This window comes from Musca domestica, unplaced genomic scaffold (assembly GCF_030504385.1).
Source record: "Musca domestica strain aabys unplaced genomic scaffold, Musca_domestica.polishedcontigs.V.1.1 13, whole genome shotgun sequence".
Classification (NCBI taxonomy): Eukaryota; Metazoa; Arthropoda; class Insecta; order Diptera; family Muscidae; genus Musca; species Musca domestica.
Window position 1 is genome coordinate 17236951 of NW_026712172.1, and position 27612 is coordinate 17264562.

The window sequence follows — 27612 nt, forward strand, 5'->3', positions numbered from 1 at the left end:
CTCCGACGGACACTAAGACGTGGATTCAAAAAAAAATAATCCTTTTAAAGATCCCTAGACGTGGATTTTTTAAAGAATTTTTCAACTACCCTTAAAGCCCACAAGACGTGGATTTTTTAAAGATTTTTTTAGACTTTTCCTAGTCCTTTAAAGTACCCCATGACGTGGGTTTTTTAAAGAATTTCTTAGAGGTTTTTTTTTAGATTTTTCCTAGTCCTCTAAAGGACCCCATGACGTGGATTTTTTAAAGAATTTTTTAGATTTTTCCTAGTCCTCTAAAGGACCCCATGACGTGGATTTTTTAAAGAATTTTAAAGATTTTTCCTACTCCTCTAAAAGACCCCATGACGTGGATTTTTTAAATATATGTTTAGATTTTTCCTAGTCCTCTAAAGGACCCCATGACGTGGATTTTTTAAATAATTTTTAGATGGTGTTTTAAAGATTTTTCCTAGTCCTCCAAAAGACCCCATGACGTAGATTTTTTAAAGAATATTTTAGAGTGTTTTTTTTAAGATTTTCCCTTGTCCTTCAAAGGACCCTATGACGTGGATTTTTAAAGAATTGTTTAGAGGGCTTTTTTTAAGATTTTTCCTAGTCCTCCAAAGGACCCTATGACGTGAATTTTTTTAAAGAAATTTTGAACCACGCCCAAAGGCCTCAAGGCGTGGATTTTTTTAAAGAAATTTTCAACCACGCCCAAAGGCCTCAAGGCGTCGATTTTTTTTAAAGAAATTTTCAACCACGCCAAAAGGCCTCAAGGCGTGGATTTTTTTTAAAGAAATTTTCAACCACGCCCAAAGGCCTCAAGGCGTGGATTTTTTTTAAAGAAATTTTCAACCACGCCCAAAGGCCTCAAGGCGTGGATTTTTTTTAAAGAAGTTTTCGACAACAAGATTATAGACATTTAAAGATTTTTCCTAGCCCTGTAAAGGTTTCCATGATGTGGATTTTTTTTAAAGATTTTTTGGTTCTCTAAAGGATTTTTAAGGAACTTTTCAACTACCTTTAAAGACCTCGAGACGTGAATTTTTTAAATATTTTTTTATTCCACTAAAGGATTGTTTTAAAGAATTTTGTTATTCCTCTAAAGGACTCTGACTTTAGGGTTTTTTAAGGAACTTTTCAACTACCCTAAAAGATCTTGAGACGTGGATTTTTTAAAGAATTTTCCTAGTCCACTAAAAGAAGTTTTATAGTTTCCTGGCGGATTAAAAGACGTGGATTAAAAAAAATTAATCCTCTAAAAGACCCCTAGAAGTGAATTTTTAAAATAATTTTTCTAATCCTCTAGAAGACCCCTAGCCGTGAATTTTTAAAGAATTTTTGCAGTCTTTTAAAAACCCTAAGATTGCGATTTTTTTAAGAATTTTTACTGTCCTCTAGAGAACCCTAAGAATGGGATTTTTCAAAAAATATTTCGACTACTTTAAAGGACCCAAAAATGTATTTTACAAGATTTTTTTTAGTCCTTTAAAACCCTTTGAGACTTTGAGACGTGGATGCAAAAAAAAAAAGAAAAATAATCCTCTAAAAGACCCCTAGAGGTGGATTTTTTTAAATAATTTTTCTAATCCTCTAAAAGACCCCTAAACCTGAATTTTTTAAATAATTTTTGCAGTTTTCTAAATAACCCTAAGATTGCGATTTTTTAAAGAATTTTTTCTGTCCTCTAGAGAACCCTAAGAATTGGAATTTTCAAAAAATATTTCGACTTCTTTAGAGGTCCCAAAAATGTATTTTACAAGATTTTTTAATCCTTTTAAAAACTCTCCAGAAGTTTATGGAGGTTTATTGTTGACGTGGGTTTTTTTTAAATTTTTCTAGTCCACTAAAAGATACAAATGTCGTAGATTTCTTTAGGAATTTTTATAGTTCTCTAACGGATACGTGGATGCAAAAAAAAATTAATCTTATAAAAAACCCCCTAGACGTGGATTTTTTAAAATTTTTTTTCTAATCCTCTAAAAACCCCACAGACGTAAATTTTTTAAAAAAATTTTCTAATCCTCTAAAAGACCCCATGGACTTGAATTTTTTAAAGAATTTTTGCAGTTTTCTAAAGAACCCTAAGATTGCGATTTTTTAAAGAATCTTTACTGTCCTCAAGAGAACCTTAAGAATGGAATTTTTCAAAAAATATTTCGACTCATTTAAAGGACCCAAAAATGTATTCTACAAGATTTTTTAGTCCTTTGAAACCCTCCAGACATGGGTATATAAAGATAAAGATACGAAATAAATTTCATGTTCTGGAAGTTTATTGTAGACGTGGATTTTTTTAAAGAATTTTTCTAGTCCACTGAAAGACACCCATGTCGTAGATTTTTTAAGAATTTTTATAGTTCGCTGACGGTCCTCTAAGAGACCCCTAGATGTGATTTTTTTTAAGAATTTTTGCAGTCCTTTAGAGTACACCAAGATTTCGATTTTTTAAAGAATTTTTATGTTCTCTAGAGAACTCTAAGAATGGGATTTTTCAAAAAATATTTCGACTCATTTAAAGGTTTATTGTAGGCGTGGATTATTTTAAAGAATTTTTCTAGTCCACAAAAAGACACCCATGTCGTAGATTGATTTAAGAATTTTTATAGTTCGCTGATGGAGACTGAGACGTGGATTCAAAAAAAAAAAATCTTCTAAAAGACCCCTAGACGTGAATTTTTAAAAAAAATTTTCTAATCCTCTAAAAGACCCCTAGACGTGGATTTTTAAAATAATTTTTTTAATCCTCTAAAAGACCCCTATACGTGAATTTTTTAAAGAATTTTTGCAGTCTTTTAAAGAACCCTAAGATTGTGATTTTTTAAGAATTTTTACTGTCCTCAAGAGAACCTTAAGAATAGAATTTTTCAAAAAATATTCCGACTCATTTAAAGGACCCAAAAATGTATTTTACAAGATTTTTTAGTCCTTTGAAACCCTCCAGACATCGGTTTATAAAGATAAAGTTACGAAATAAATTTCATGTTCTGGAAGTTTATTGTTGACGTGGGTTTTTTTTAAGAATTTTTCTAGTCCACTGAAAGACACCCATGACGTAGACTTTTTAAGAATTTTTATAGTTCGCTGACGGACACTGAGACGTGGATTCAAAAAAAAAAAAAATAATCCCCTAATAAACCCCTAGACGTGGATTTTTTAAATCATTTTTCTAATCCTCTAAGAGACCCCTAGATGTGATTTTTTTTTAAGAATTTTTGCAGTCCTTTAGAGAACCCCAAGATTTCGATTTTTTAAGAATTTTTACTGTCCTCTAGAGAACCCCAAGATTGCGATTTTCAAAGAATTTTTACTGTCCTCTAGAGAACTCTAAGATTAGGATTTTTAGAAAAAAGTTTCGACTCCTTTAAAGGACCCAAAAATGTATTTTACAAGATTTTTTAATCCTTTGAAAACCTCCACACATGGGTTTTCAAAGATAAAGATACGAAATAAATTTCATGTTCTGGAAGTTTATTGTTGACGTGGATTTTTTTAGAGAATTTTTCTAGTCCACTAAAAGACACCCATGCCGTTGATTTTTCAAGAGTTTTTATAGTTCGCTGACGGACACTGAGAAGTGGATTTAAAAAAAAATAATCCTCTGAAAGACCCCCTAGACGTGGATTTTTTAAAGAATTTTTTCTTTCAGAAAGACACCCATGTCGTAGATTTTTTAAGAATTTTTATAGTTGCCTGGCGGACCCTGAGAAGTGGATCCTAGACGTGGATTTTTTAAAGAATTTTTCTAATCCTCCAAAAGACCCCATGGACTTGAATTTTTTTAAGGAATTTTTGCAGTTTTCTAAAGAACCCTAAGATTGCGATTTTTTAAAGAATTTCTACTGTCCTCTAGAGAACTCTAAAAATGGGATTTTTCAAAAAATATTTCGACTCCTTTAAATGATCCAAAAGTGTATTTTTCTAGTCCCTTAAAAGACCTCCAGATATGGATTTTGAAAGAGTTTTTCTTGTGCCCTAAAATGATTCCAGACGAGTTTTTGTTAAAGAATTTTCATATTTGACTTCCTTTTTTTAATTTTCTTTTCTCCTGCTACGAAATAAATTTCATGTTCTGAAAGTTTATTTTGCCATTTTTTATATTTTATACTCAAATATGTTGTATTAAATTACAACAACAACGAAAAATAAAATAAAGATTAAATGCATGCCACTACACTGCCATTCTACCCTTATTTTCTATTCAAGCTCCACCAAAAACTAAATTTACAGCTGACCCATTTAGTATTTGTTAAAGCCATTACCTGTTTCGTTGTAAAAAAAAAAAAAAAACAGCAAAACATAGCAAAAAAACTAAGTTAGGGAATTTTTCCCATGTATTAGTTAGAGTAGTTTCACATGTCCTTTTTTGGAAATGAAAATAAAAAACTTCAGAACTGAAATGTTAATACCCACATGTGGGGTGAAATTTTTCGAGCTCTTTTGTTTCGTTGTTTTGGCATTTTTTTTTTTTTTTTTTTTTTTGTTTTTTTTATATAATATATTAACTATAGAAACGTGGAGGAACGAACACCACACAGGACCAAGTGAAAATCCTTAAATGCAGTTTGCCGAGATAAAATTTCATTGCAAATATCTACAACGGGCAACGGGCAACGGGCAAACATGCGGTCGGTCGGTCGGTGGGTCAATGTTAGCATAGTTTTAGGAGTGCACAAAAAACAAGGGAGCTTTATGGTTTAGGGGGCGTATGATTAACCTCAGTATTCATACGCACGGTGGATTTAAATGTTTTAAAATATCTTGGACTTGGAAAATAATTAAAAGATCCACTATTGGAGGTCTAAATTTTAAAACGAAAATTGAAATGGAATTCTCCGAAAAGGTATAAAAAAATCCACAATTATGGTCGTAGAGGTACCAGAAGAAATTATCCGATCCCTATCATATTTATGACAAATCTTGCGTTGATAAAAATATTGAGATGTACTAAGTCTGAATGTTCATTTCGAGTTTTATGAGCTTCATGGCTATTCAAAATTTGACTCTTTGGGGGGAAGTACCAGCAGGAGTGCGCCGATATATCCCATCTTCGCAGCAGATCTTGTGTTAGTAGATATAATTGGATGTGCGATATATGAAGATGGTATGCTTATTTCAGATTTCATACTAGCTTTTGTTATTCAAAGCTTAGACTCTTTGTGGGAGAGGTACCGGAAGGTATGGTCGGATCTCTACCATCTTTATAACAGATCTTGTGTTGATGGAAAGATTGAGATGTACCAAGTCTGAATGGAATCGACTGTTCATTTCGAGTTTTATGAGCTTCATGGCTATTCAAAATTTGACCCTTTGAGGGGGAGGTACCAAAAGGAGTGCGCCGATATATCCCATCTTCACAGAAGATCTTGTGTTAGCAGAAATAATGTGATGTGTAAAATATGAAGAGAATCCTATGCTTATTTCAGATTTCATCACCGTTTTGGTTATTCAAAGCGTTGACCCTTTGTGGGAGAGGTACCGGAAGGTATGGTCGGATCTCTACCATCTTTATAACAGATCTTGTGTTGATGGAAAGATTGAGATGTGCCAAGTCTGAATGGAATCGGAGGTTAATTTCGCGTTTCATAAGCTCCATGGATATTTAAAATATTGAACCTTTGAGGGTGAGGTACCAGCAGGAGTGCGCCGATATATCCCATCTTCGCAGCAGATCTTGTGTTAGTAGAAATAATGGGATGTGTAAAATATGAAGAGAATCCTATGCTTATTTCAGATTTTATCACCGTTTTGGTTATTCAAAGCGTTGACCCTTTGTGGGAGAGGTACCGGAAGGTATGGTCGGATCTCTACCATCTTTATAACAGATCTTGTGTTGATGGAAAGATTGAGATGTGCCAAGTCTGAATGGAATCGGAGGTTAATTTCGCTTTTCATAAGCTCCATGGATATTTAAAATATTGAAGCTTTGAGGGTGAGGTACCAGCAGGAGTGCGCCGATATATCCCATCTTCACAGCAGATCTTGGATTAATAAAAATATTGTGACATGTGAAACTTGAAGACAATCCGACTCATACATCACATTTTATAAGAATTATAATTATTCAAAATGCTGACCTTTTTGTGGGGGAGGTACTTGATGGAGAAAACCATTATTGTTTATTTTCGCACCTGACCTGAAGGCTAGAATTTTGCATACATGCATAGTTTACCAATAGGCAGGTTAATATCGTAAATAGTCCATGTCGGTCCCCGTTTTCGTATAGCCCCCTAATAACCGTACCTCCCGATATTCGGTATTTTCATGATTTTAGCGACATTATTCACTGGAACTGTTTCAAATTTCGTATTTGAAGTTCGTAATGGATGCTACAGCATATTACAAAAAGATCCACTTCTTCGTATCGTCCCCATATAACGGGTTTCAATTAATTGGTAATTTTCGGATTTTTTTTAAATTTCAATTTCTTTCCAAATGGTGGAGGGTAGTAAAAATTCGACTTCTTTTTTACTTGTTTTTTTTTTTTTTTTTTTTTTCAAAATTTCGACCTTTTGTGGGGGATGTACCAGAAGCTGTGGACTGATATTGCCCGACTCTGAACTCGATCTAAGTTTGATAATAATATTACGATGCATAAAGTTTGGACCAAATCGGATTCTCTTTTCGAGGGTTGTTGTGGGTATACCTAGGGTCTAATGATATATGCCCTCTTTGGCCATATGGCTAAAGGTATAAAAATCCATGACTATAAATTTGGAACTATTCTTTGAAAAAAAAAAAATAGTCGAGAAATGCTGAACATTTGTCTAAGGAAAATAACAATTGAAGGCCATAAATTCTTCAAAAAATGAACGATTTTAAGTCAAAGAAATATCTGAAATATTCATAGAAAACGCCACATTTAAAGAACTCGAAAACTTTTGGACGAAACCCATTTTTTTTCTTTTTAAATCCACTATTAATGCCCTCCAAGAATTTTAGAAAATTCGAGCCACAATTGAAATTCTTCAGAATCATTTTAAAAAACCTATATTAAAGATCTATTTTTTTTTTTTTACAAATTTACAAAAGTTTGGAAAAATTTAATATAAATATAAATTTAATATAAATATAAATTTAATATACATTAAATTAAAATAAATATGACAAAGTAGCAGGTAGTACAATTGTTGACAGCAACGCTCCACTGTCCAAATTTTAACCGTATACTATTTTTTTTACTAATTCTGGCTTTGAAAACCTTTTGATTTGTAATCTGGAAAATAATTTAAAACATTTAAAATTAAAAAAAAATAATTGTCGGGATCATTTGAGTATTGACAGTACTCATACGCCAACGTGCCCAATCCAAATTTTGCAAATTAAAATTATTTTTCTCCAATTTTGCACCCTCAAAATATTTTCAAAGCAATTTTGCCAACAAATCCCGGATTTTAGATCCCAATAAAAATTAATTCAATTTTTATTTATTTATTTTTTTTTTTTTTTTCAATGACAGAAAATATTTTGACTCAACAATTTCGAAAAAGTCCTTGATTATTGCTTTGCTAATTCATGAAAATAACTACCTAGTAATGTTCAAAATATTCTAGGTCGTACAATATTCATTCATACGCCCTCGTGTCATTATCATACCTATTAGGCTTCAAAGTCGAAATTGTTATTATGGCACAGAAAAATTTTTACAACAATTGATACACTTAAAATATTTGCGGACCTGCGAATGTTAGAAACCTAAAAAAAATATGGCTAAAAAAATCTTTAAAAGTGAATATTTTTTGAAACCCGTATTTAAATAACTCTATGACTGCTAGAAAATTTTCAATAAAAATTACAAACAAATATTCTCCATTATATTGCACATAAACCCGGTCGTATAACTATTGCCAACAGTCATACGCCCCCATGTCTAAATAGCATTTATTTCTTGTATTTATCCCTTCTCCTATTTAAATTTCATAAAACATTCAACTCTCGCAAATTCTCATCAGTTTAACAAGATTTATTGCCATCAAAAAAAAAAAAAAAAAAAAAAAAAAAAAAAAAACTATTCGAAATAAACTAAATTTACGAGCCCGGCATTTATTTGCTGTGGCTTTATATTTTATTTTCGAAATGGAATGGGCATTTCGAGGGTGAGACTGAGGGAACTCTGGGCATAGTGTTTATAAAAAATATTGTTTTGTGAAGAAAAAAAAAAAGACTGAAGTTATCACTAGACTTCAGTCTTTTTTTTTTCTTCACATAAAACCTTGGTTTACTATTTTCATAAAATCAACAGATGTATCTAAGGACCACTTCGGAAGAAAGAGCTTTCTAACATTTTCCAAGGCAACAGATGAGGATTTATTTTGAAATAAGAACCCGATTTTAGTTGTTTCTATGGAAACAATTTGAGAACAAAATTTTAAGGGAAAACATGTAAAAATGCTGTACGTTTGGCCGGACCGAACTTTGAATACTCTCCACAATTTGGAACGAAATCGGCAATTTTCAAAAAAAAAAAAAAAAATATTAATAATAATAATAAATAAATAAATAAAAAATAAATCCGTTAAAAATTCTATTAAACTAATGTGGCCGTTATATTAAGCTCTATACGACGACGTGGACCTGCATAGGCCACTTTTGTCATAAGCCATTACAATATTCAAATGCGAAACTTGAAAAAATCGTTGAATAATGTAGCTAAAATCATTAAAATACGGAATATGGGGAGGTACCGTTGTATTGGGGCTATACGAAGACGAGGACCTGCACAGACAATTTTCTATCGTAGGCTGTACTATATGTTACGAACTTCAATTACGAAATTTGAAATAATTCCGGTATATAATGTCCTAAAATCATCAATATACCTAATATCGGGCGTTCCGTTATATGGTGGCTATACGAAGATGTGCACCCGCACAGACAATTTTCTGTCTTAGGCTTTAGTACCCGTTACGAACTTCAATTACGAAATTTGAAACGATTCCAGTAATTAATGTCGTTAAAATCATCAAAATACCGAATATCGGGAAAACCGTTATATGGGGGATATACAGAGACATACACCTGCATACGCAAATTTTTTGCTAAGGTTGCAGTACCTATTGAGATCTTCCAATACAAAATTTGAAACGATTGTGGTGAATAACGTCGCTAAAATCATCAAAATACCGAATATCGGGAGGTACCGTTATATGGGGGCTATACGAAGACGTAGACCTGCACAGACAATTTTTTGTCATAGGCTGTAGTACCCATTTGGAACTTCAATTACGAAATTTGAAATAATTCCGGTATATAATATCCCTAAAATCGCCAAAATACCGAATATCGGGAGGTACCGTTATATGGGAGCTATATGAAGACGTGGACCTGCACAGGCAATTTTCTGTCTTAGGCTGTAGTATTCATTACGAACTTCAAACACCAAATTTGAAACGATTCCAGTAAACAATGTCGCTAAAATCATCAAAATACCGAATATCGGGGGGTACCGTTATATGGGGGCTACACGAAGACTTGGACCTGCACAGATAATTTTCTGTCTTAGGCTGTAGTATCCATTACGAACTTCAAATGCCAAATTTGAAACAATTCCGGGTAATAACGCCGCTAAAATTATCAAAATACCGAATATCGGGAGGTACCGTTATATGGGGGCTATACCTATATATATGTAGTATCCGTTACGAACTTTAGATATGAAATTTGAAATAATTCCGGTAAATAATGTCGCTAAAATCTTTAAAATACCGAATATTCGGAGGTACTGTTATATGAGAGCTATACAAAGACGTGGACCTGTATAGCCCATTCCCAATACCAAAAGTCCTGCAGACATAATATACATTTGAGTAAAATTTTATCAATTTACCTCTTTTCCTTCGGAAGCTGGAGTGATTTCCACAGAAGGACGAAAGGATGGACATCGCTAAATCGACATAGAATTTTATGCTGATCAAAAAATATATATACTTAGTGGGGCCTAAAATGTATATTTCGAGGTTTTACAAACGGAATGACAAAATTAATATACCCTCCATGCTATGGTGGAGGGTATAAAAATTAGAAATAAATATTTTTAAATTAAAGAGAAACCCATGCTTTGTCTTTTTTTGGTTTTTGAACTGCTCCTCTTTCTTTAATTATTATTATTTTTTTTCATTTTTTTAAATATCAATAATGCATATTTACAAAAAAATATTATTATTAAATTATTATTTAAAAAAAAATAATTTTTAAATTAAAAAAGTATGGTTCTATAAAAGTTTTTAAAATTCAGCAGTTTTTCCCCAGAGTACCCCAGGCTATAAATATTGAATTTTCGATCTTGTTTTCCCAATTCCCCTTCACTAAGAAGACCCTCCACCAAAAATAAAATAACAATTCTTACCTTAAAAACAACATCAACAAAAAATAATGTTAAAAAACTTGTATTACAAACACCCCACCCCCATCTAGGCACTGAAATCGCGTGCCATCGCCGTTGTTTTACAAAGTTCAAATAAACTTTGGCAAATAAACAAAAGGCATGGCATCGGTGTCAGTCAACCATGTTGTTTTAGGTTGTTTTAGATGTTGTGTTTGTTGTTATTGCAATTTTGTGGGTATAGTTTTTAATGGCATTAGTTTAAGACCTTGTCGTACAATACCGAATTGTCATTGTTTCCTTCTATTTTGTATTATTTTTATTTATTTTGTTGTGGGCAGATATTTTTTTATACCTCCCCAGGTTTGTTTTTGCATGAGTGGAAATTGTTGTGATGTGTTTTTGGGAAAATTTTATTTTAATTATTTTTTTAGGAAAGAACTATTTTTCAAAATTCAGAAAATTTTTAAATTTACTTGGAGAGGTTTTTTATTCCTGAATATACAAGGTGAGAAAAAAAAAAACTGCAACAAAGTCAAACACCATAATTTTCATTTTTTTAATTCTATTGAATGAAATCAAAAATGTCGGAATTAGCATCAAATTTTAGAATAAGTTTAGATTTGTTCGAATTGGTAACCTTTGGCACGTTTTATGGACTTCAAACGGATAATGAAACCGTTACACGCTGCCCGAATGTTGCTCTGCGGCATTTTGACCCATTCCCGGCGAAGCGCTAGCTTGAGGTGATCGACACTTTGGTATTTTTTAGTGCCAACCTTGCTTTCCAAAATATTCCAGACACAATAGAACAACGGATTGGTATCCGGAGATTTCGGCGGCCATTGTATGCTGGAAATGAAGCGAGGAACCTCATTATGTAACCATTCTTGGGTGGCGAGTGCTGAGTGCGATGGTGCTGAGTCCTGTTGGAATGTCCACGGTCTGCGGCCAAAATGTTTGCGTGCTCAAGGCTTTAATACACCCTACAGAATATTTTTGCAATAATATTCGGCATTTATTTTGATGCCACGGTCGATAAATACTAGCGGAGAGCACCAGTGGCTGTTATGTCAGCACCACCATCACCACCATGGCCGGCGCTTTAGTTCTGGTGGCCAACAGAAGGTGCGCACATTTTCATCTGATCTCTTTGGCAAGTAAACACGATCAATTTGTATGTTTACAAACTGCTGGATAACGAATGTCTTCTCATCGGAGAAAACCAAATTCGGCAGTTCACCACTCACCACACTCTCCAAGCGAAGCAACTCTTTAGCTCTTTTGAGTCTATTTTCTTTCTGTAGCGGTGTAAGTTCTTGCACTTTTCGGAATTTCAATGGCTCTACCCGAGCCCGAGCTCATTTTTCAATATTTACCGAATGGAATATTGCGATATGTTAAGCTCACGAGCCAATTTTCATTTTCGGCCACTGCGACGCGGGTTTCGATCAAGTCGCTTCTTTACTTCCCGAACAGCAGCATTTCTGCTGATGTTTCTGGTTTCTTCTGTCCACTTTTTTGGTTGGTTTTAGTTTTTTCATCTCAATCTGTATATTCTTGATCAGCATAAAATTCTAGGTCGATTTTGGCGTGGTCCGTCCGTCCCTCTGTGCGCCTGTGGAAATCACTCCAGCTTCCGAACGAAATGAAGTAGGTTGAAATAATTTTAATCAAATGCGTATTATGCCTGCAGGACTTTTGGTATTGAAAATGGGCCATGTAGGTCCATACCTTCGTATAGCCCTCATATAACGGTTCCTCCCGATATTACGTATTTAGACGATTTTAGAGACATTATTCACCGGAATTGTTTCAAATTTGGTTTTTTAAGTTCGTAATGGATGCTACACCCTATGACAGAAAATTATCTGTGCAGATCCACAGTCTATGACAAAAAAAAAATGTATGCGGCTCCACGTCTTCATATAGCCCCCATATAACGGCACCTCCCGATATTCGGTATTTTGATGATTTTAGCGACATTTTTCACCAGAATTGTTTCAAATTTTGTATTTGAAGTTCGTATTGGATATTGCAGCCTATGACAGAAAGTTGCATATGCAGGTCCACGTCGTCGTATGACCCTAATATAACTGATACATTGGATATTTTTAAGATTTTAACAAAATTTTTAACGAATTTTATTTTATTTTATTTATTTTTTTTTTGAAAATTTTCAAATTATTTTCAAATGTTGGAGGGTATTCACAGTTCGGCCCAGCCGAACTTACACCTTTTTTACTTGTCAATATTTTTTCCTATACGTATACGTAATATTTTTTGTATCATTTTAAAGAAATGACTACTCATACGCCACTATGTACCTCATGAATTCCTAATAAAATTATCCAATGAAATTGCCGTAGCCCATTGAAAATATTAACCCACAGCCTCTTTACAAATGGCCTGTAAATATTCATTTCAACTTGAAAAATATCTCAAATAAAAATAATAATAGTAATAAACAAAAGAAAATTTCGAAAAAAAGAAAATAATCCACTTCACTACCAGTTTGTCAACATTATGACAAACAAGCTGCCATTATTCAAATTTTGGCCGTTGTTGATATTGGCAGTAGCTGGTCATTTTTGTCCACTTGATATGGTTATTGATAGTTCATTTTAATCATGGCCATTGTTGTCAACAATGAACAAAAAAAAAAAGAAAAACAAAAAATAAAAGCGTCCAATGACAAATATGTATTGTGTTTTTGGTGGGACTCTTTTTGTTAAAAAATATCGGCAACTTTTTATTTCCTATTTTTTTTTTTTTTTTTTTTTTGAGAGAGGGCTGTTTATTTATTTACATGAAAGTAAACAAGAGAATTCAGTTGGCAACAAAACATATTAAAAAAAATAATATATAAAATAAATGGTCGAAATTTATGGGTCACAAAAATTAATAAATTAAAAAAATTTAATCCTTTAAAAATGATTTTTATTTTTTCATAAAAAAAAATATGTCCAGTGGTCCTGATATTTTTATAAAAAAAAGTACAAAAGGTCGAAATTTATGGGTCACAAAAATTAATAAATTAAAAAAATTTAATCCTTTAAAAATGATTTTTATTTTTTCATGAAAAAAAATATGTCCAGTGGTCCTGATATTTTTATAAAAAAAAGTACAAAAGGTCGAAATTTATGGGTCACAAAAATTAATAAATTAAAAAAATTTAATCCTTTAAAAATGATTTTTATTTTTTCATGAAAAAAAATATATCCAGTGGTCCTGATATTTTTATAAAAAAAGTACAAAAGCTTTAAGTTCGAATTTTGGAACTTAGAAAAAAAAATCATAAAAATTCCCTTAAAATCTTAAAAATGCCGAATGTATCCCTTATATTAGGGTCTATTCAACAGTGGACCTGCATAGACAATATTCAAATACGAAACTTGAAAAAAAGTCGGTGAATAAGGCAGCTAAAATCCTCAAAATAACCAATATCGGGAGGAGCCGTTATATGGGGGCTATAACAAAAAAGTGTAGTATCCCTTACTTCAAATACCTAAGTTGAAACATTTCCGGTGAATAATGTCTCTTAAATCATCAAAATACCGCATATCGGAAGGTATGGGGGCTATACCAAAACGTGGATCTACATGGCCTATTTTCAATGACAAAAGTCCTGCAGATATAATACACATTTGAGTAAAATTGTTATCAACCTACTTCATTTCGTTCGGAAGCTAGAGTTATTTCCACAGACGGATAGACGGTGGAGGGTAAAAAAGGTCCTTGAAAATAGGAAATATATAAAACTTTTAATTCACTTTTGTTGATAAATGGAAAAAAATTTAAAACAAAAACGTTCGTGAATAATTGGAAAAATTTACAAAAATTCCACCTTTGTCAATAAATGATTTTTTTTTTAATTCACATTTGTTAATGTTTGAAAAAATATTTTTTTCAAAAAAAAAAAAAATAAATAAATAAATAAATGACAGTTGATAATTGGAAAATATTTAATTTAAAAAATCCACGTCTCTTGATAATAGAAAAATATATTTTTGGAGAAAATCCATGTCGGTTAGCAATTGGAAAAAAAGTTGTTTAAAAACATCCCCGCCTTTTTATTAATTGAATTTTTTAAATTCACGCATGTGTATAATTTGAAATAAATCCAGGTCTGTTGATAATAGGAAAAACATTTTTTTTTTTTTTTTTTTTTTTTTGAAAAAAATCCAAATCTTTTGATAAAAAATCAAAGGCTGTTAAAATTTGGAAAAATTATTTATTAAAAAAATCACGGCATTTTGACTTTCCATGATTCAGTGATTTTTTTTATTTTTTTTTAGATCCACGTTTTTTGATATTTGGATTTTTATTTCAAATCCATGTCTGTTGATATTAGAAAAATCATCGATTGAAAAAAAATCCACGAATGCTGATAATTTGTAAATATATTTTTAAAAAAATTTCGAAAAATATTTGTTAAAAAATCCACGTCTGTTGATTATTGAAAAAATATATTTTTTATAAAAATCCACGTCTTTTATTGATTAAAAAAATAAATCCACGTCTGTTGATTATTGAAAAAATATATTTTTTATAAAAATCCACGTCTTTTATTGATTAAAAAAATAAATCCACGTGTGTTGATTATTGAAAAAATATTTTTTTTCAAAAAATCCACGATTTTTTATTATTGAAAAAATATTTTTTTAAAAATCCACGTCTGTTGATTATTGAAAAAATATTTTTTTAAAAATCCACGTCTGTTGATTATTGAAAAAATATTTTTTTTTAAAATCCACGTCTGTTGATTATTGAAAAAATATTTTTTCAATAATCAACAGACGTGGATATTGAAAAAATATTTTTTTTTAAAAATCCACGTCTGTTTATTATTGAAAAAATATTTTTTAAAAATCCACGTCTGTTGATTATTGAAAAAAATATTTTTTTAAAAAACCACGTCTGTTGATTATTGGAAAAAATATTTTAAAAAAATTCAAGTCTTTTGATAATTAGAAAAAATGTATTTTTTAAGTCCACTTTTGTTGATAATTAGTTTTTTTTTAAATCCATGTCTCTTGATTATTGGAAAAAATAATTTTAAAAAGTTCCCGTTTTTGATAATTTGAAAAAATACGTCTATTAATAATTGGAAAAAATATTGTTTGAAATAAGTTCACGTCTGCTGATAATTAGGAAAACCGTTTTTAAAAAATTCACGTCTTTTGGTAATTAGAATATATATTTTTGAAAAAATCCTCGAATGTTGATAATTTGGAAATATGTTTTTAAGAAATTATCGAAAAATATTTTTTAAAAAATCCCCGTCTGTTGATCATTGGAAAAATATATTTTTATAAAATTCACGTTTTTGACATTTGAAAAAATATTTTTTGAAAAAATCCAATATTGTTTATTAGGAAATATACTTTAAAAATTCACATTTTTCGATAATTTGAAAAAAAAATATTCTTTTAAATCTACGTTTATTAATAATTGGGAAAATATTGTTTGAAATAAGTTCACGTCTGTTGATAATTAGGAAAAACGCTTTTAAGAAATACACGTCTTTTGATCACTGAAATATATAATTTTTGCAAAAAAAAAAAAAAAAAAAAAAAAAAAACACACGTGTTGATTAATTAATTTTAAAAATATTTTTAAGAAACTCGCATTTTTTATAATTTGAAAAAAAAATATTTTTAAAATCCTCGTCTGTAGATAATTGATTTTTTTTACTTTCACATCAGTTGATAATTAGGAAAAATATTTTTAAAAAATTCCCATTTTTCGACAATTGGAAAAAAATAAATATTTTTTTAAATCCTTGTCTGTTAATAATTGAATTTTTTTTAATTCAACATCTCTTGATAATTGGTTTTTTTTTTTAATCAACATTTGTTGATAATTTCACGACCATCGATGGTAGGAAAAAATATATTTTGAAAAAAAATCACGTCTTTTCAAATTTGGAAAAAATACTTTTAAAAAATCCACGTCTGTTCCAATTTGGAAAAAAATTGTTTAAAAAATCCACGTCTTTTCAAATTCTGAAATAAAAAAAATTACGTCTTTTCAAATTTGCAAGAAAAATTATTTAAAAAATCCACGTCTTTTCAAATTTGGAAGAAATACTTTTAAAAAATCCACGTCTTTTCAAATTCTGAAATAAAAAATCACGTCTTTTCAAATTCTGAAATAAAAAAAATTACGTCTTTTCAAATTTGGAAAAAATACTTTTAAAAAATCCACGTCTGTTCCAATTTGGAAAAAATACTTTTAAAAAATCCACGTCTGTTCCAATTTGGAAAAAAATTGTTTAAAAAATCCACGTCTTTTCAAATTCTGAAATAAAAAAAAAATCACGTCTTTTCAAATTCTGAAATAAAAAAAATTACGTCTTTTCAAATTTTCAAGAAAAATTATTTAAAAAATCCACGACTTTTCAAATTTGGAAGAAATACTTTTAAAAAATCCACGTCTTTTCAAATTCTGAAATAAAAAAAATCACGTCTTTTCAAATTCTGAAATAAAAAAAATTACGTCTTTTCAAATTTGGAAGAAAAATTATTTAAAAAATCCGCGTCTTTTCAAATTTGGAAGAACAATTATTTAAAAAATCCACGTCTCTTCAAATTTGGAAAAAAAATTATTTAAAAAATTCAGGTCTTTTCAAATTTGAAAAAAAAATTGTTTGAAAAATCCACGTCTTTTCAAATTTGGAAAAAAATGTTTAAAAAATCAACGTCTTTTCAAATTTGGAAAAAAATATTTTTAAAAAATCCACGTCTTTTCAAATTTGGAAAAAAAATATTTTTAAAAAATCCATGACCTTTCAAATTTGGAAAAAGATTGTTTAAAAAATCTTTTCAAATTTGGAAAAAATTGTTTAAAAAATCCACGTCTTTTCAAATTTGGAAAAAAATTAATAATCCACGTCTGAGATAATTGGAAAAAATATATATTATTTAAATCCAGTACTCTTGATATTTGAAAAAAAAATTAAGTCAGTCCCACGAAACGTTTTTTTTTATAGAAAAAATTGTTTCAAAAATTTTGGAGGAAAAATGATGTTTAAAAACGTATTTATATTCAAGATTTTTAATTCAATTTGTTGTAACCACTTCACCCATGACCTTTTCCCCAGTTTGTTTTTATTGATTCTGAACTTGTGTATGTAATTAAAAAAAAATGTTAATGAGCTCTTAAGTAATTGTATTGACTTATTGTTGTTTTTTTCTTTCTTTCTCCCTCACTCTCTCCCGTCCTCTATGGGCTATTTGCAGATGCGGCTTTATGTATGGCGAGCTGACAGACAAAGAAACAGTGGCCCGTTTGGAGTATACGCTGGAAAATCAACAACAGGACCAATTTGAAATATTGCTCTATAAAAAGAATAGTAAGTTTAAAAAAAAAACAGAGTCCTTTCCTTTTAGAATTTCCCTATATATTTTTGTTTAACAGCTAAACATTTGTTTCCTTGAAAAATATTGATAAATAAAAATTAGTAGGTAAATTATCCTGGCCATAAATCTTTATGCTTTCGCAAGTAGAAACTAAGCAAAACTAAAGCCTAGAACCCAGTGAATTTTTTATTTGAAAATCCTAGTAAGTGCTTTGTTCATAAACCTACTTTTAGTGGCTTTCCCCACCATTGCTGGCTGCTACTCTTTACCTCTCTCTCTCTCTTGCTCTCTACGTTAATCTCGCTCTCTGACGACACCTGAGACCAAAAGGATTCTAAAATGCCATTCTAGAGAATTTCTGTTTGTAGGGGTTGTAGCTTTACACTTTGACAAGGGGATTTGTTGTTATGGGCATGAGTTTATGGTCGTAGCTGGGGGGGTGGGTTGGATTTTAAAAGTCCAAACATTTTGAATTCCTACGGCCATATGGGACATATTAAAGCCATCAAAAGGAAAAGCAAAAGGGTGTATTATGAAAAGTGTGGAATGGTTGAGGGAATGGGATACGTAGTTGGTATATATGGCTCATAAATTGTCTGTGCAAATACTTGAATATGCAACAGCATGAACTGCACCAAATGGTGAACAGTGGGACGAAAAGTTCAGAGAACATTTTTTTCATTAAAATTTTAATTAAATTTTTAGAGGAAAAAGTACCATTTTCTCAAAACTAAGAAGAACTGTTGGGTCACCATTTTTATACTTTTTTGCTGAATTATAACAGTTTGTAAAAACTGTTATACACAAAAATATGTTGTGATACCCTATAATATCGATATAAATTCCGATTATTCGCAGTTTATGTTAATTTCTGTTAATTTTTATTAGTATAACAGTTATAAAGTTAACTGTTATACTCCCAAAAATGATTGCAAATCATGATAAGCATGAATATATGACCATATAATGAGTTTTAAAACACTTTTATTCATGTATAACAGTTTGCAAAAACTGTTATACAAAAAATATATCGTCATACCCTATAAAATCGACAAATATTTGTATTATATTCATTACATGTTAATTTCTGTTCATTTTTGTTAGTATAACAGTTATAAAGTTAACTGTTATACTTCTAAAAATAATTGGTAATCATTGAAATAATAAATATATGACCATATAAATAGCTTTAAAACAGTTTTATTGATTTATAACAGTTTATAAAAACTGTTATACAGAAAAAATAAGTCATCACACCCAAAAAAATTGACAAAAAAAGTGTAAAGTTAACTGTTATACTCCCAAAAATGGGTAGAAATCATCATTTAGGACACTTTAACTGATGTATAACAGTTTGTATCAACTGTTATACACAAAAATATGTCGCCATACCCTAAAAAATTGACAAATAATTGCATTGTACACTTGTTGTGTCATTTCTTTCCATTTTTATTAGTATAACAGTTATAAAGTTAACTGTTATACTCCAAAAAATGAGTGGAATGGATCTTATATATAAATATACGACCATATAATGAGTTTTAAGACACTTTTATTGATGTATAACAGTTTATAAAAATTGTTATACACAAAAATATGTCGTCATACTCATAAAATGGACAAATATATGCCTTATACGCATGTTGTGTTAATTTTTATTAGTATAACAGTTAAAAAGTTAACTGTTATAATCCCAACAAGTAAAAAAACATTAAGTTCGGCCGGGCCAAACTTTTAATACCCTCCACCTTAGGGTAAAAGAAACATTAGAAGAAATGTGGCAAAAACCATTAAAATGCCGATTATGGGGAGGTACCGTTATATGGGGGCTATACCAAAACGTGGACCTATAATTACAATGTTTCGCCACCGGAGCTGGAACCCATTATGACCCACAAATACCAATTTTTAGACAAATCAGTGAAAAAATGTGGCAAAAACCATCAAAATACCGAATATCGGGAGGTACCGTTATATGGGGGCTATATCAAATCATGGACCCATGCATGCAATGTTTCGCCACCGAAGCTTGAACCAATTATGACCAACAAATACCAATTTTCGAACAAATCCCTGAAAAAATGTGGCAAAAATCATCAAATTACCGAATATCGGGAGGTACCGTTATATGGGGGCTATACCAAAACGTGGACCTATAATTACAATGTTTCGCCACCGGAGCTGGAACCCATTATGACCAACAAATACCGATTTTCAGACAAATCCGTGAAAAAATGTGGTAAAAAAAAATAAAATACTAAATATCGGGAGGTACCTTTAAATGGGGGCTATACCACAACGTGGACCTATACATGCAATGTTTTGCCACACGCTCAGGGACCCGCTATGACCTACAAATACCAATTTTAAGACAAATCTGTGAAAAAATGTGGCATAAATCATCAAAATACCGAATATCGGGAGGTACCGTTATATGGGGACTATACCAAATTATGGACCCATACATGCAATGTTCCGCCACCGGAGCTGGAAACCATTATGACCCACAAATACCAATTTTTAGACAAATCGTTGAAAAAATGTGGTAAAAAAAAACTAAAATACTAAATATCGGGAGGTACCTTTAAATGGGGGCTATACCACAACGTGGACCTATACATGCAATGTTTTGCCACACGCTCAGGGACCCGCTATGACCTACAAATGCCAATTTTAAGACAAATCCGTGAAAAAATGTGGCATAAATCATCAAAATACCGAATATCGGGAGGTACCGTTATATGGGGACTATACCAGAACGTGGACCGATATATCTCATTTTCAATACCAACCATCCTAGACACAATGCAAATAGCTCTGCTAAATTTTGGAGCTCTACGTCAAATAATGTGGGCTGTATCGTGATTTCAACAGACAGACAGACGGACAGACAGACAGACAGACGGACAGACAGACAGACGGACATCGTTAAATCGAGTTAGAATTTTATGCTGATTATGAATATATATACTTTATGGGGTCTAAAACGAATATTTAGGGATGTTACAAACGGAATGACAAAGTTAATATACCCTCCTTTCCAAGGTGGAGGGTATAAAAATGACCATATAATGATTTTAAAGACACTTTTTTAAGTGTATAACAGTTTAAAAAACTGTTATACACAAAAAATATATAGTCATATGATATAAAATGGGCAAATATTTGCATCATACACATGTTGTGTTCATTTTTGTTAAGTTTTAATAGTATAACAGTTATAAAAATAACTGTAATACCCCCAAAAATGATTGGTAATCATCGAAATTATGAATATATGACCATATAATGAGTTTCAAGACACATTAACTGATGTATAACAGTTTGTATAAACTGTTATACACAAAAATATGTCGTCATACCCTATAAAATGGACAAATATTTGCATTATGCGCATGTTGTGTTCATTCCTGTTCATTTTTAACAGTATAACAGTTTTAAAATAACTTGTTATACACCCAAAAATGATAGGAAATCATCGTAAGTATGAATATATGATCATATAACGAGTTTTAAGACACTTTTATTGATGTATAACGGTTTACCAAAACTGTTATACAACGAAAAATTTATGTTTTTCGTTATAAAATGTAAATAGAACTAAAATCATGACCTTTTTCCCAAATAAAAGTCCCACTGTCACCATCTGAAACATTAATGCCAGTACATATCCCCCACCAAATGTGCCAAAGTCTTAACTCAGTCAACACAATAACTGTATATGGGGCCATACACAAATACACAAATACACATGTGTATGTGTGTGAGTGTGTACGTTTGTAAATTTTTTTGAAACTGCAGCAACATAAAAACTGCACAAACAATTTATTTTTATGGTTTTTACAAACACCACTGCTACTCTGGCATTGAAAAAAAGGAACAACAATAGGGGGTAGAGGAATAAAATAGTATTCACAAAAAAAAATGTGTTAGAATATTTTCTTTTTTCAATGGAAGAGAGTATAATGAAGCTGCATTCTACTTCACCGGAAAATGTTGTAGCATATTTTTTCCAAATCAAGAATAATATTTCGGAACTTTGGATTCATATGAACCCATCTACCTACATTCATCAAATCTTTCGACAGATATAAAACCTACAGCAGTAAATTTTACTAATTTTATGAAGATTTTCAGCCGTCTAACATTTTTTTATTAAAAAAAATATTTTTCTCTGAGGTATAACAGTTTGTCAGAAACTGTTATACTTCGAAATATGATATAATGCCTTGGGGACATGCGGACATCTTAAAGTTAATTCTTTTTTAATGGTTTCTAATATAATTTATTTGTATAACAGTTATAAAATTAACTGTTATACTCACCAAAATTTAAAAAAAAAAATACGAAAATGAAGAATATTAAAAAATTAAAAAGATTTTTATGCATTTTGTGATGTATAACAGTTTATAAAAACTGAGGTTTTACTTCATAAAAACTGTTATACTTTGAAATATGATGCAACGCCTTGAGGACATGCCGACAACTTAAAGCTAAGTCTTTTTCTCTGATTTCTGATAAAATTTTTTGTATAACAGTTATAAAATTAACTGTTATACTCATCAAAATTTAAAAAAAATACAAAAACTAAGAATATTGACAAATTTAAAGGATTCTTATGCATTTTGTGATGTATAACAGTTTACAAAACCTTCTATCAAGAATAATATTTGAGAACATATGTATCTGGATCTGCCCTTTCATCAAATATCTGTATATAAAACCTACAGCAGTAATTTTGTGTAATTTCATGAACATTTACCGCTGTCTAACATATTTTCATAAAATAAATTACATTTTCACTAATGTATAACAGTTTGTCAAAATTGTTATACTCCGAAATATGGTGCAACGCCTTAGGGAAATGCCGATAACTTAAAGTTAAGTCTTTTTCTCTGATTTCTGATAAAATTTATTTGTATAACACTTATAAAATTAACTGTTATACTCATCAGAATTTAAAAAAAATACAAAAAATAAAAATATAAAAAAATTAAAAGGATTTTTATGCATTTTATGATGTATAACAGTTTATAAAACCTTCTATCAAGAATAATATGTGAGAACATACCTGCCTATGGCTCTGCCCACATTCATCAAATATATGTATAAAAACCTACAGAAGTAATTTGGAGTAATTTCATGAAGATTTACCGCTGTCTAAATCTTTTTTATAAAAAAATCCAATTTTTCACTAAGGTATAACAGTTTGTCAAAACTGTTATACTCCGAAATGTGATGTAATGCCTTGGGAACATGCGGATAACTTAAAGTTAAATCTTTTTTCTGATTTCTGATCAAATTTATTTGTATAACAGTTATAAAATTAACTGTTATACTCACCAAAATTTAAAAAAATACAAAAAATAAGAATATAAAAAAAGTAAAAGGATTTTTATACCTGGTTTGATGTATAACAGTTTATAAAACCTTCTATCCGGAATAATATTTGAGAACATATCTGCATATGGCTCTGCTCACATTCATCAAATATACACTGGTGGCCAAAACTAAAGCAACTTAAATCGCAAAGACAATAAATGTCCTGTAACTTTTACAAAAATAAATAAATCGTAATTATTTTTCCAGTTTTAAATGAGGGGTTTAATTCACTTTTAAGAAACTAAAAATAAAAATACAAAAATAATTTTGAACGACAAATAATATGTGGAAAACTAAAATGACCCAATTTTTGCTTGGTCAAAACTAAAGCAACTTTTGATTTTTTATTTTAAAATAATTAAATTTTGGCTAGAAGTCGATAGCATAACCATTATTTTTGATAGCAGCTGCACACATACGAGGTATTGCATCTATAACACGCTCAATTTGATCCTTGGGTGTGCTTTCCCAAGCACCCCGAATTCTTTAGAAAATGTTGTGCTTATTTATTTCCGAATCTCTCTTGATCTTCCTATCTACGATACTCCAAAGGTTTTCTAAGGCGTTTAGGTCAGGTGATTGTGCCGGCCATAAAAAAACATGAATTTTTGACTCCCGCAACCAATATTTGACAAGTTTTGATACAAGTTTGGGATCATTGTCATGCTGAAACACCCAATTCAGCCGAATATTTTACTCTGCGTAAGGGAACAACGTGATGTCCAATACATCTTTGTAAATAAACCGATCCACAACGTTCTTTATTTTATGGATAGGCCCAAGTCCATAGAAAGAAAAACAGCGCCACGCCATTTTTGACCCTCCCTCATGCTTCACTGTACCTTTGCAACACTGCGGCTTGAGTCCTTCATTTTTTGGTCTTCTCACCGTAAAATTTTTCACGTCTGAGCCTTTAATATTAAACGTAGACTCATCCCAGAAATAATGTTTTTTTCCATTGAGCTTGATTCCACTTAATATTATTGTTTCCGAAAGCCTTTTTGATTTTTTCAGATATAAATGGTTTTTTGATGTTTTACGGACATGCAGACCAGCTGCCACTACTCGTCTATGCACTGATCTCGAGCTTATATCCAATGAATGCTCTCTCACCAATCCAGTTGAACTCTTAAATAGTTGTTTTTTATTTCTCTCACAATTTGTGGATCAGTACGGGCTGAAGTTTTTCATGGCCTTCATCCGTTATAGACTGTTACTACTGATCCAGTTTCAAAAAACCGACTTAGTATACAGAAATAATTATGAAATCACATAAATATTTATGAAATATTTCTCGGAAATATTTTTCTGTGATATGCTGTTTTGATAGTCACTGATAATTTGCTGTTTTATTCAGGTACTGTATTTGCTTCTAGCCATTTTTAAAATTTTTTTGGCCAGTACCTAAAAAACGAAAAGAAAAACACATACTGTTGTAAAAAACTTCTCAAAAAGGATTTATGACAAGCGAAATTGTCGAAGGAAGCAAAAAGCGTTAAATATCAACGTAAAAACAACTGAAATTGCAGCGGTTATATGAATGTACAACAGAGTTGCTTTTGTTTTGTCCAAGCCAAAATCGGGTTAATTGACTTTACCAAACATTATTTTTTATATAAAAATGAATTTTGGTTTTATGTTTTAGGGTTTTAAAAAGTGAATAAAGTACCTAATTTAAAACAAGAAAAACTTTCTCATTTTCTTAATTTTTGAAAAAGTTACAGGGCATTCATTCCCCTTCTAATTTCAGTTGCTTTAGTTTTGGCCACCAGTGTACATATATAAAACCTACAGCAGTAATTTGGAGAAATTTTATGAAGATTTACCACTGTCTAATTTTTTTTTTTTTTTTCATAAAAAAATACAATTTTTACTAAGGTATAACAGTTTGTCAAAACTGTTATACTCCGAAATGTGATGCAACGCCTTAGGAAAATGCCGATAACTTATAGTTAAGTCTTTTTCTCTTATTTCTGACAAAATTCATTTGTATAACAGTTATAAAGTTAACTGTTATACTCGTCAAAATTAAAAAAAAAAAACACGAAAACTAAGAATATTGAAAAATTAAAAGGATTTTTATGCATTTTTCGATGTATAACAGTTTATAAAAACTGTTATACACAAAATTATGAGGTTTTACTTTAAAAAAACTGAAGATAATTGCAAAGGAAATAAAGAAAAAGATGTGAAATCAAGAAAACTATAAAATTTTGACAATTGGATGAATATTTAAAAAGATTTTAATATGAAAAATTGAGCCGGCTTCTTCTACAGATGTATAATGTCTCAAGGTGTCTTTGAAGTTATTTAAAAAAATATATAATCTTAGAATCGTTGATAGATCTCGAGATATTTAAAAAATCCTCTAAAGAGACTTTCAAAATACTAGGAGATTTGTTACAAATCCAATAGAGATCCTTAAAAGTAATTTCCCTTCCTTTGACAAGGACTCACAAAAAATCCGAAAACAATTTGATATACCCCAACCTCATCATATTTAAAGAAAATGACAAAAAAAAAAAAAAAAAAAACATCTCAAAAACTTCAAGATATCAAACTCAACTTTGAAAAATCATATCAACTGACAAAAGCATGCCACCTCACAAGAAAAAACAACACCAAGAGCGAAAAAAAAGAAATAAAAAAGCAGGAGAATGTGAAGAATAACACAGAATGCCAATGAAACTGGAGAATTCAAAGAGTGTGGAAGCAAAACTGAAAAGTGAAACAAAAGTTTTTGGCAAGAGAACATAAAAACAAAATTTAAAAAAAAAATGTCAAAAAGACAAAAAGAGGAATGTAGTCCAGGAAATCTGCAAAAGCTTTAAGGGGAAGCGTGGGATATCAAGGAATAAATTTTTGAAAAGAAAATTTAAAAATTGCCCCTAGAAAAAGGTTCATTAAAAAATTCGCGTAGATTGTTTTGGCGATCTTTGGGAAAAGTTCTTTAAAAAATCACTGATGAGGGCTGTGAGGATTCTTCATATAGCTCTCAAGGCCTTGAAAAAAAGTATTTAAAAAATCCACGCTCTAGGAGTCTTTGAAAAAATTGTCCATATAAAAAATTAAAAAAAAAACATGATAATTCCTCCAAGGATCCTTGAAAAAAAAAAACCACTTAAAAAAAGTAAAAAAAATCAAAAATAATTGCTCCAAGAGACTTAAAAAAATTGTCATTAAGAAAAAAAAAAAAAAAGATCTCCAATGCTTCTTGAAAAAAGTTTCCATTTAGAAAATAAAAAGTTCACGATAATTGCTCCATAAGTCCTTGAAAAATTTCCATTAAAAAAAATAAAAATTAAAAAAGTAAACAAATCAAAAATAATTACTCCAAGAGACTTGAAAAAATTTCCATTGAAAAAAATTAAAAAAAACCACGATAATTTCTCCAAGGCTTCTTGAAAAAAGTTTCCATTTAAAAAATAAAAAATCCACGATAATTTCTCCAAGGGTCCTTGAAAAAATTCCATTTAAAAAAATAAAATAATAAAAATATCCAAGACAATAGTTCCGAGAATCCTTAAAAAAACCATCAAAAATAAAAAAATAAGGAGCCCTTAAAGTCTTTTAAAAAAATCCAAGCTCTAGGCATCCTTAAGACAATTCTTCAAAAAATTATACGCCCAGGGAGACCTTAAAAAAAAATTAAAAAAAAAATCTTTAAAATTGCACGTAAATGCACGATCTCGATTGTCCCAAAGATCGTTGAAAAAATTCTTTACCGGGCTTCGAGAAATTAAAAAAAAACAAATATAAAAGATGTAAGTTCGGCCGGGCCGAATCCTGAATACCCTCCACCATTTGTAACGAATTTGGCAATTCTCAAAAACAGTAAAATCCGTTAAAAATTCTGTTAAAATCTTAAAAATACCGAATGTAGCTATTATATTAGGGTCTATACGACGACATGAACCTGCGTAGTTAAGATTTGTCATAAGCCATTACAACATTCAAATGCGAAACTTAAAAAAATCGGTTATAATGTCAATAAAATCAAAATACCGAATATCGGCAGGTACCGTTATATGGGGGCTATACCAAAACATGAACCTGCCCAGACAATTTTCTGGCATAGGCTGCATTACGAACTTCAAATACAAAATTTGAAATGATTCCGGTATATAATGTCTCTAAAATCTTCAGACTACCCAATATCGAGAGTTACCATTATATGGGGGGCTATACGAAGACGTGGACCTAAGTGGCTCATTTTCTGTCCTTGGATGCGGTATCCATTACGAACTTCATATATCACATTTGAAACAATTCTGGTGAAAAATGTCCCTAAAATCATTAAAATACCGAATATCGGGAGGTACCGTTATATGGGGGCTTTACGAAGAGATGGACCTACACAGACAATTTTCAGTCTTAAGCTGTTGTATCCACTACGAACTTCAAATGCGAAATTTGAAACATTTCCGGTAAATAATTTCGCTAAAATCATCAAGATACCGATTATCGGGGGGTACCATTATATGGGGGCTATACCAAAACGTGGACCTGCCTAGACAATTTTCTATCATAGGCTGTAGTATTCATTACGAACTTCAAATA

General features: G+C 30.6%; 1 protein-coding gene across 1 annotated transcript in view; it reads left to right on the forward strand.

The window, feature by feature from the left end:
- The window catches only part of LOC101896376 (potassium voltage-gated channel protein eag), a 274849-nt gene that overhangs the window by 161837 nt on the left and 85400 nt on the right, over positions 1-27612 (forward strand). The window contains exon 4 of the mRNA XM_059118706.1: positions 17551-17663. Within this exon, the coding sequence (XP_058974689.1) occupies positions 17551-17663 (113 nt within the window). The remainder of the gene's footprint in view (positions 1-17550; positions 17664-27612) is intronic.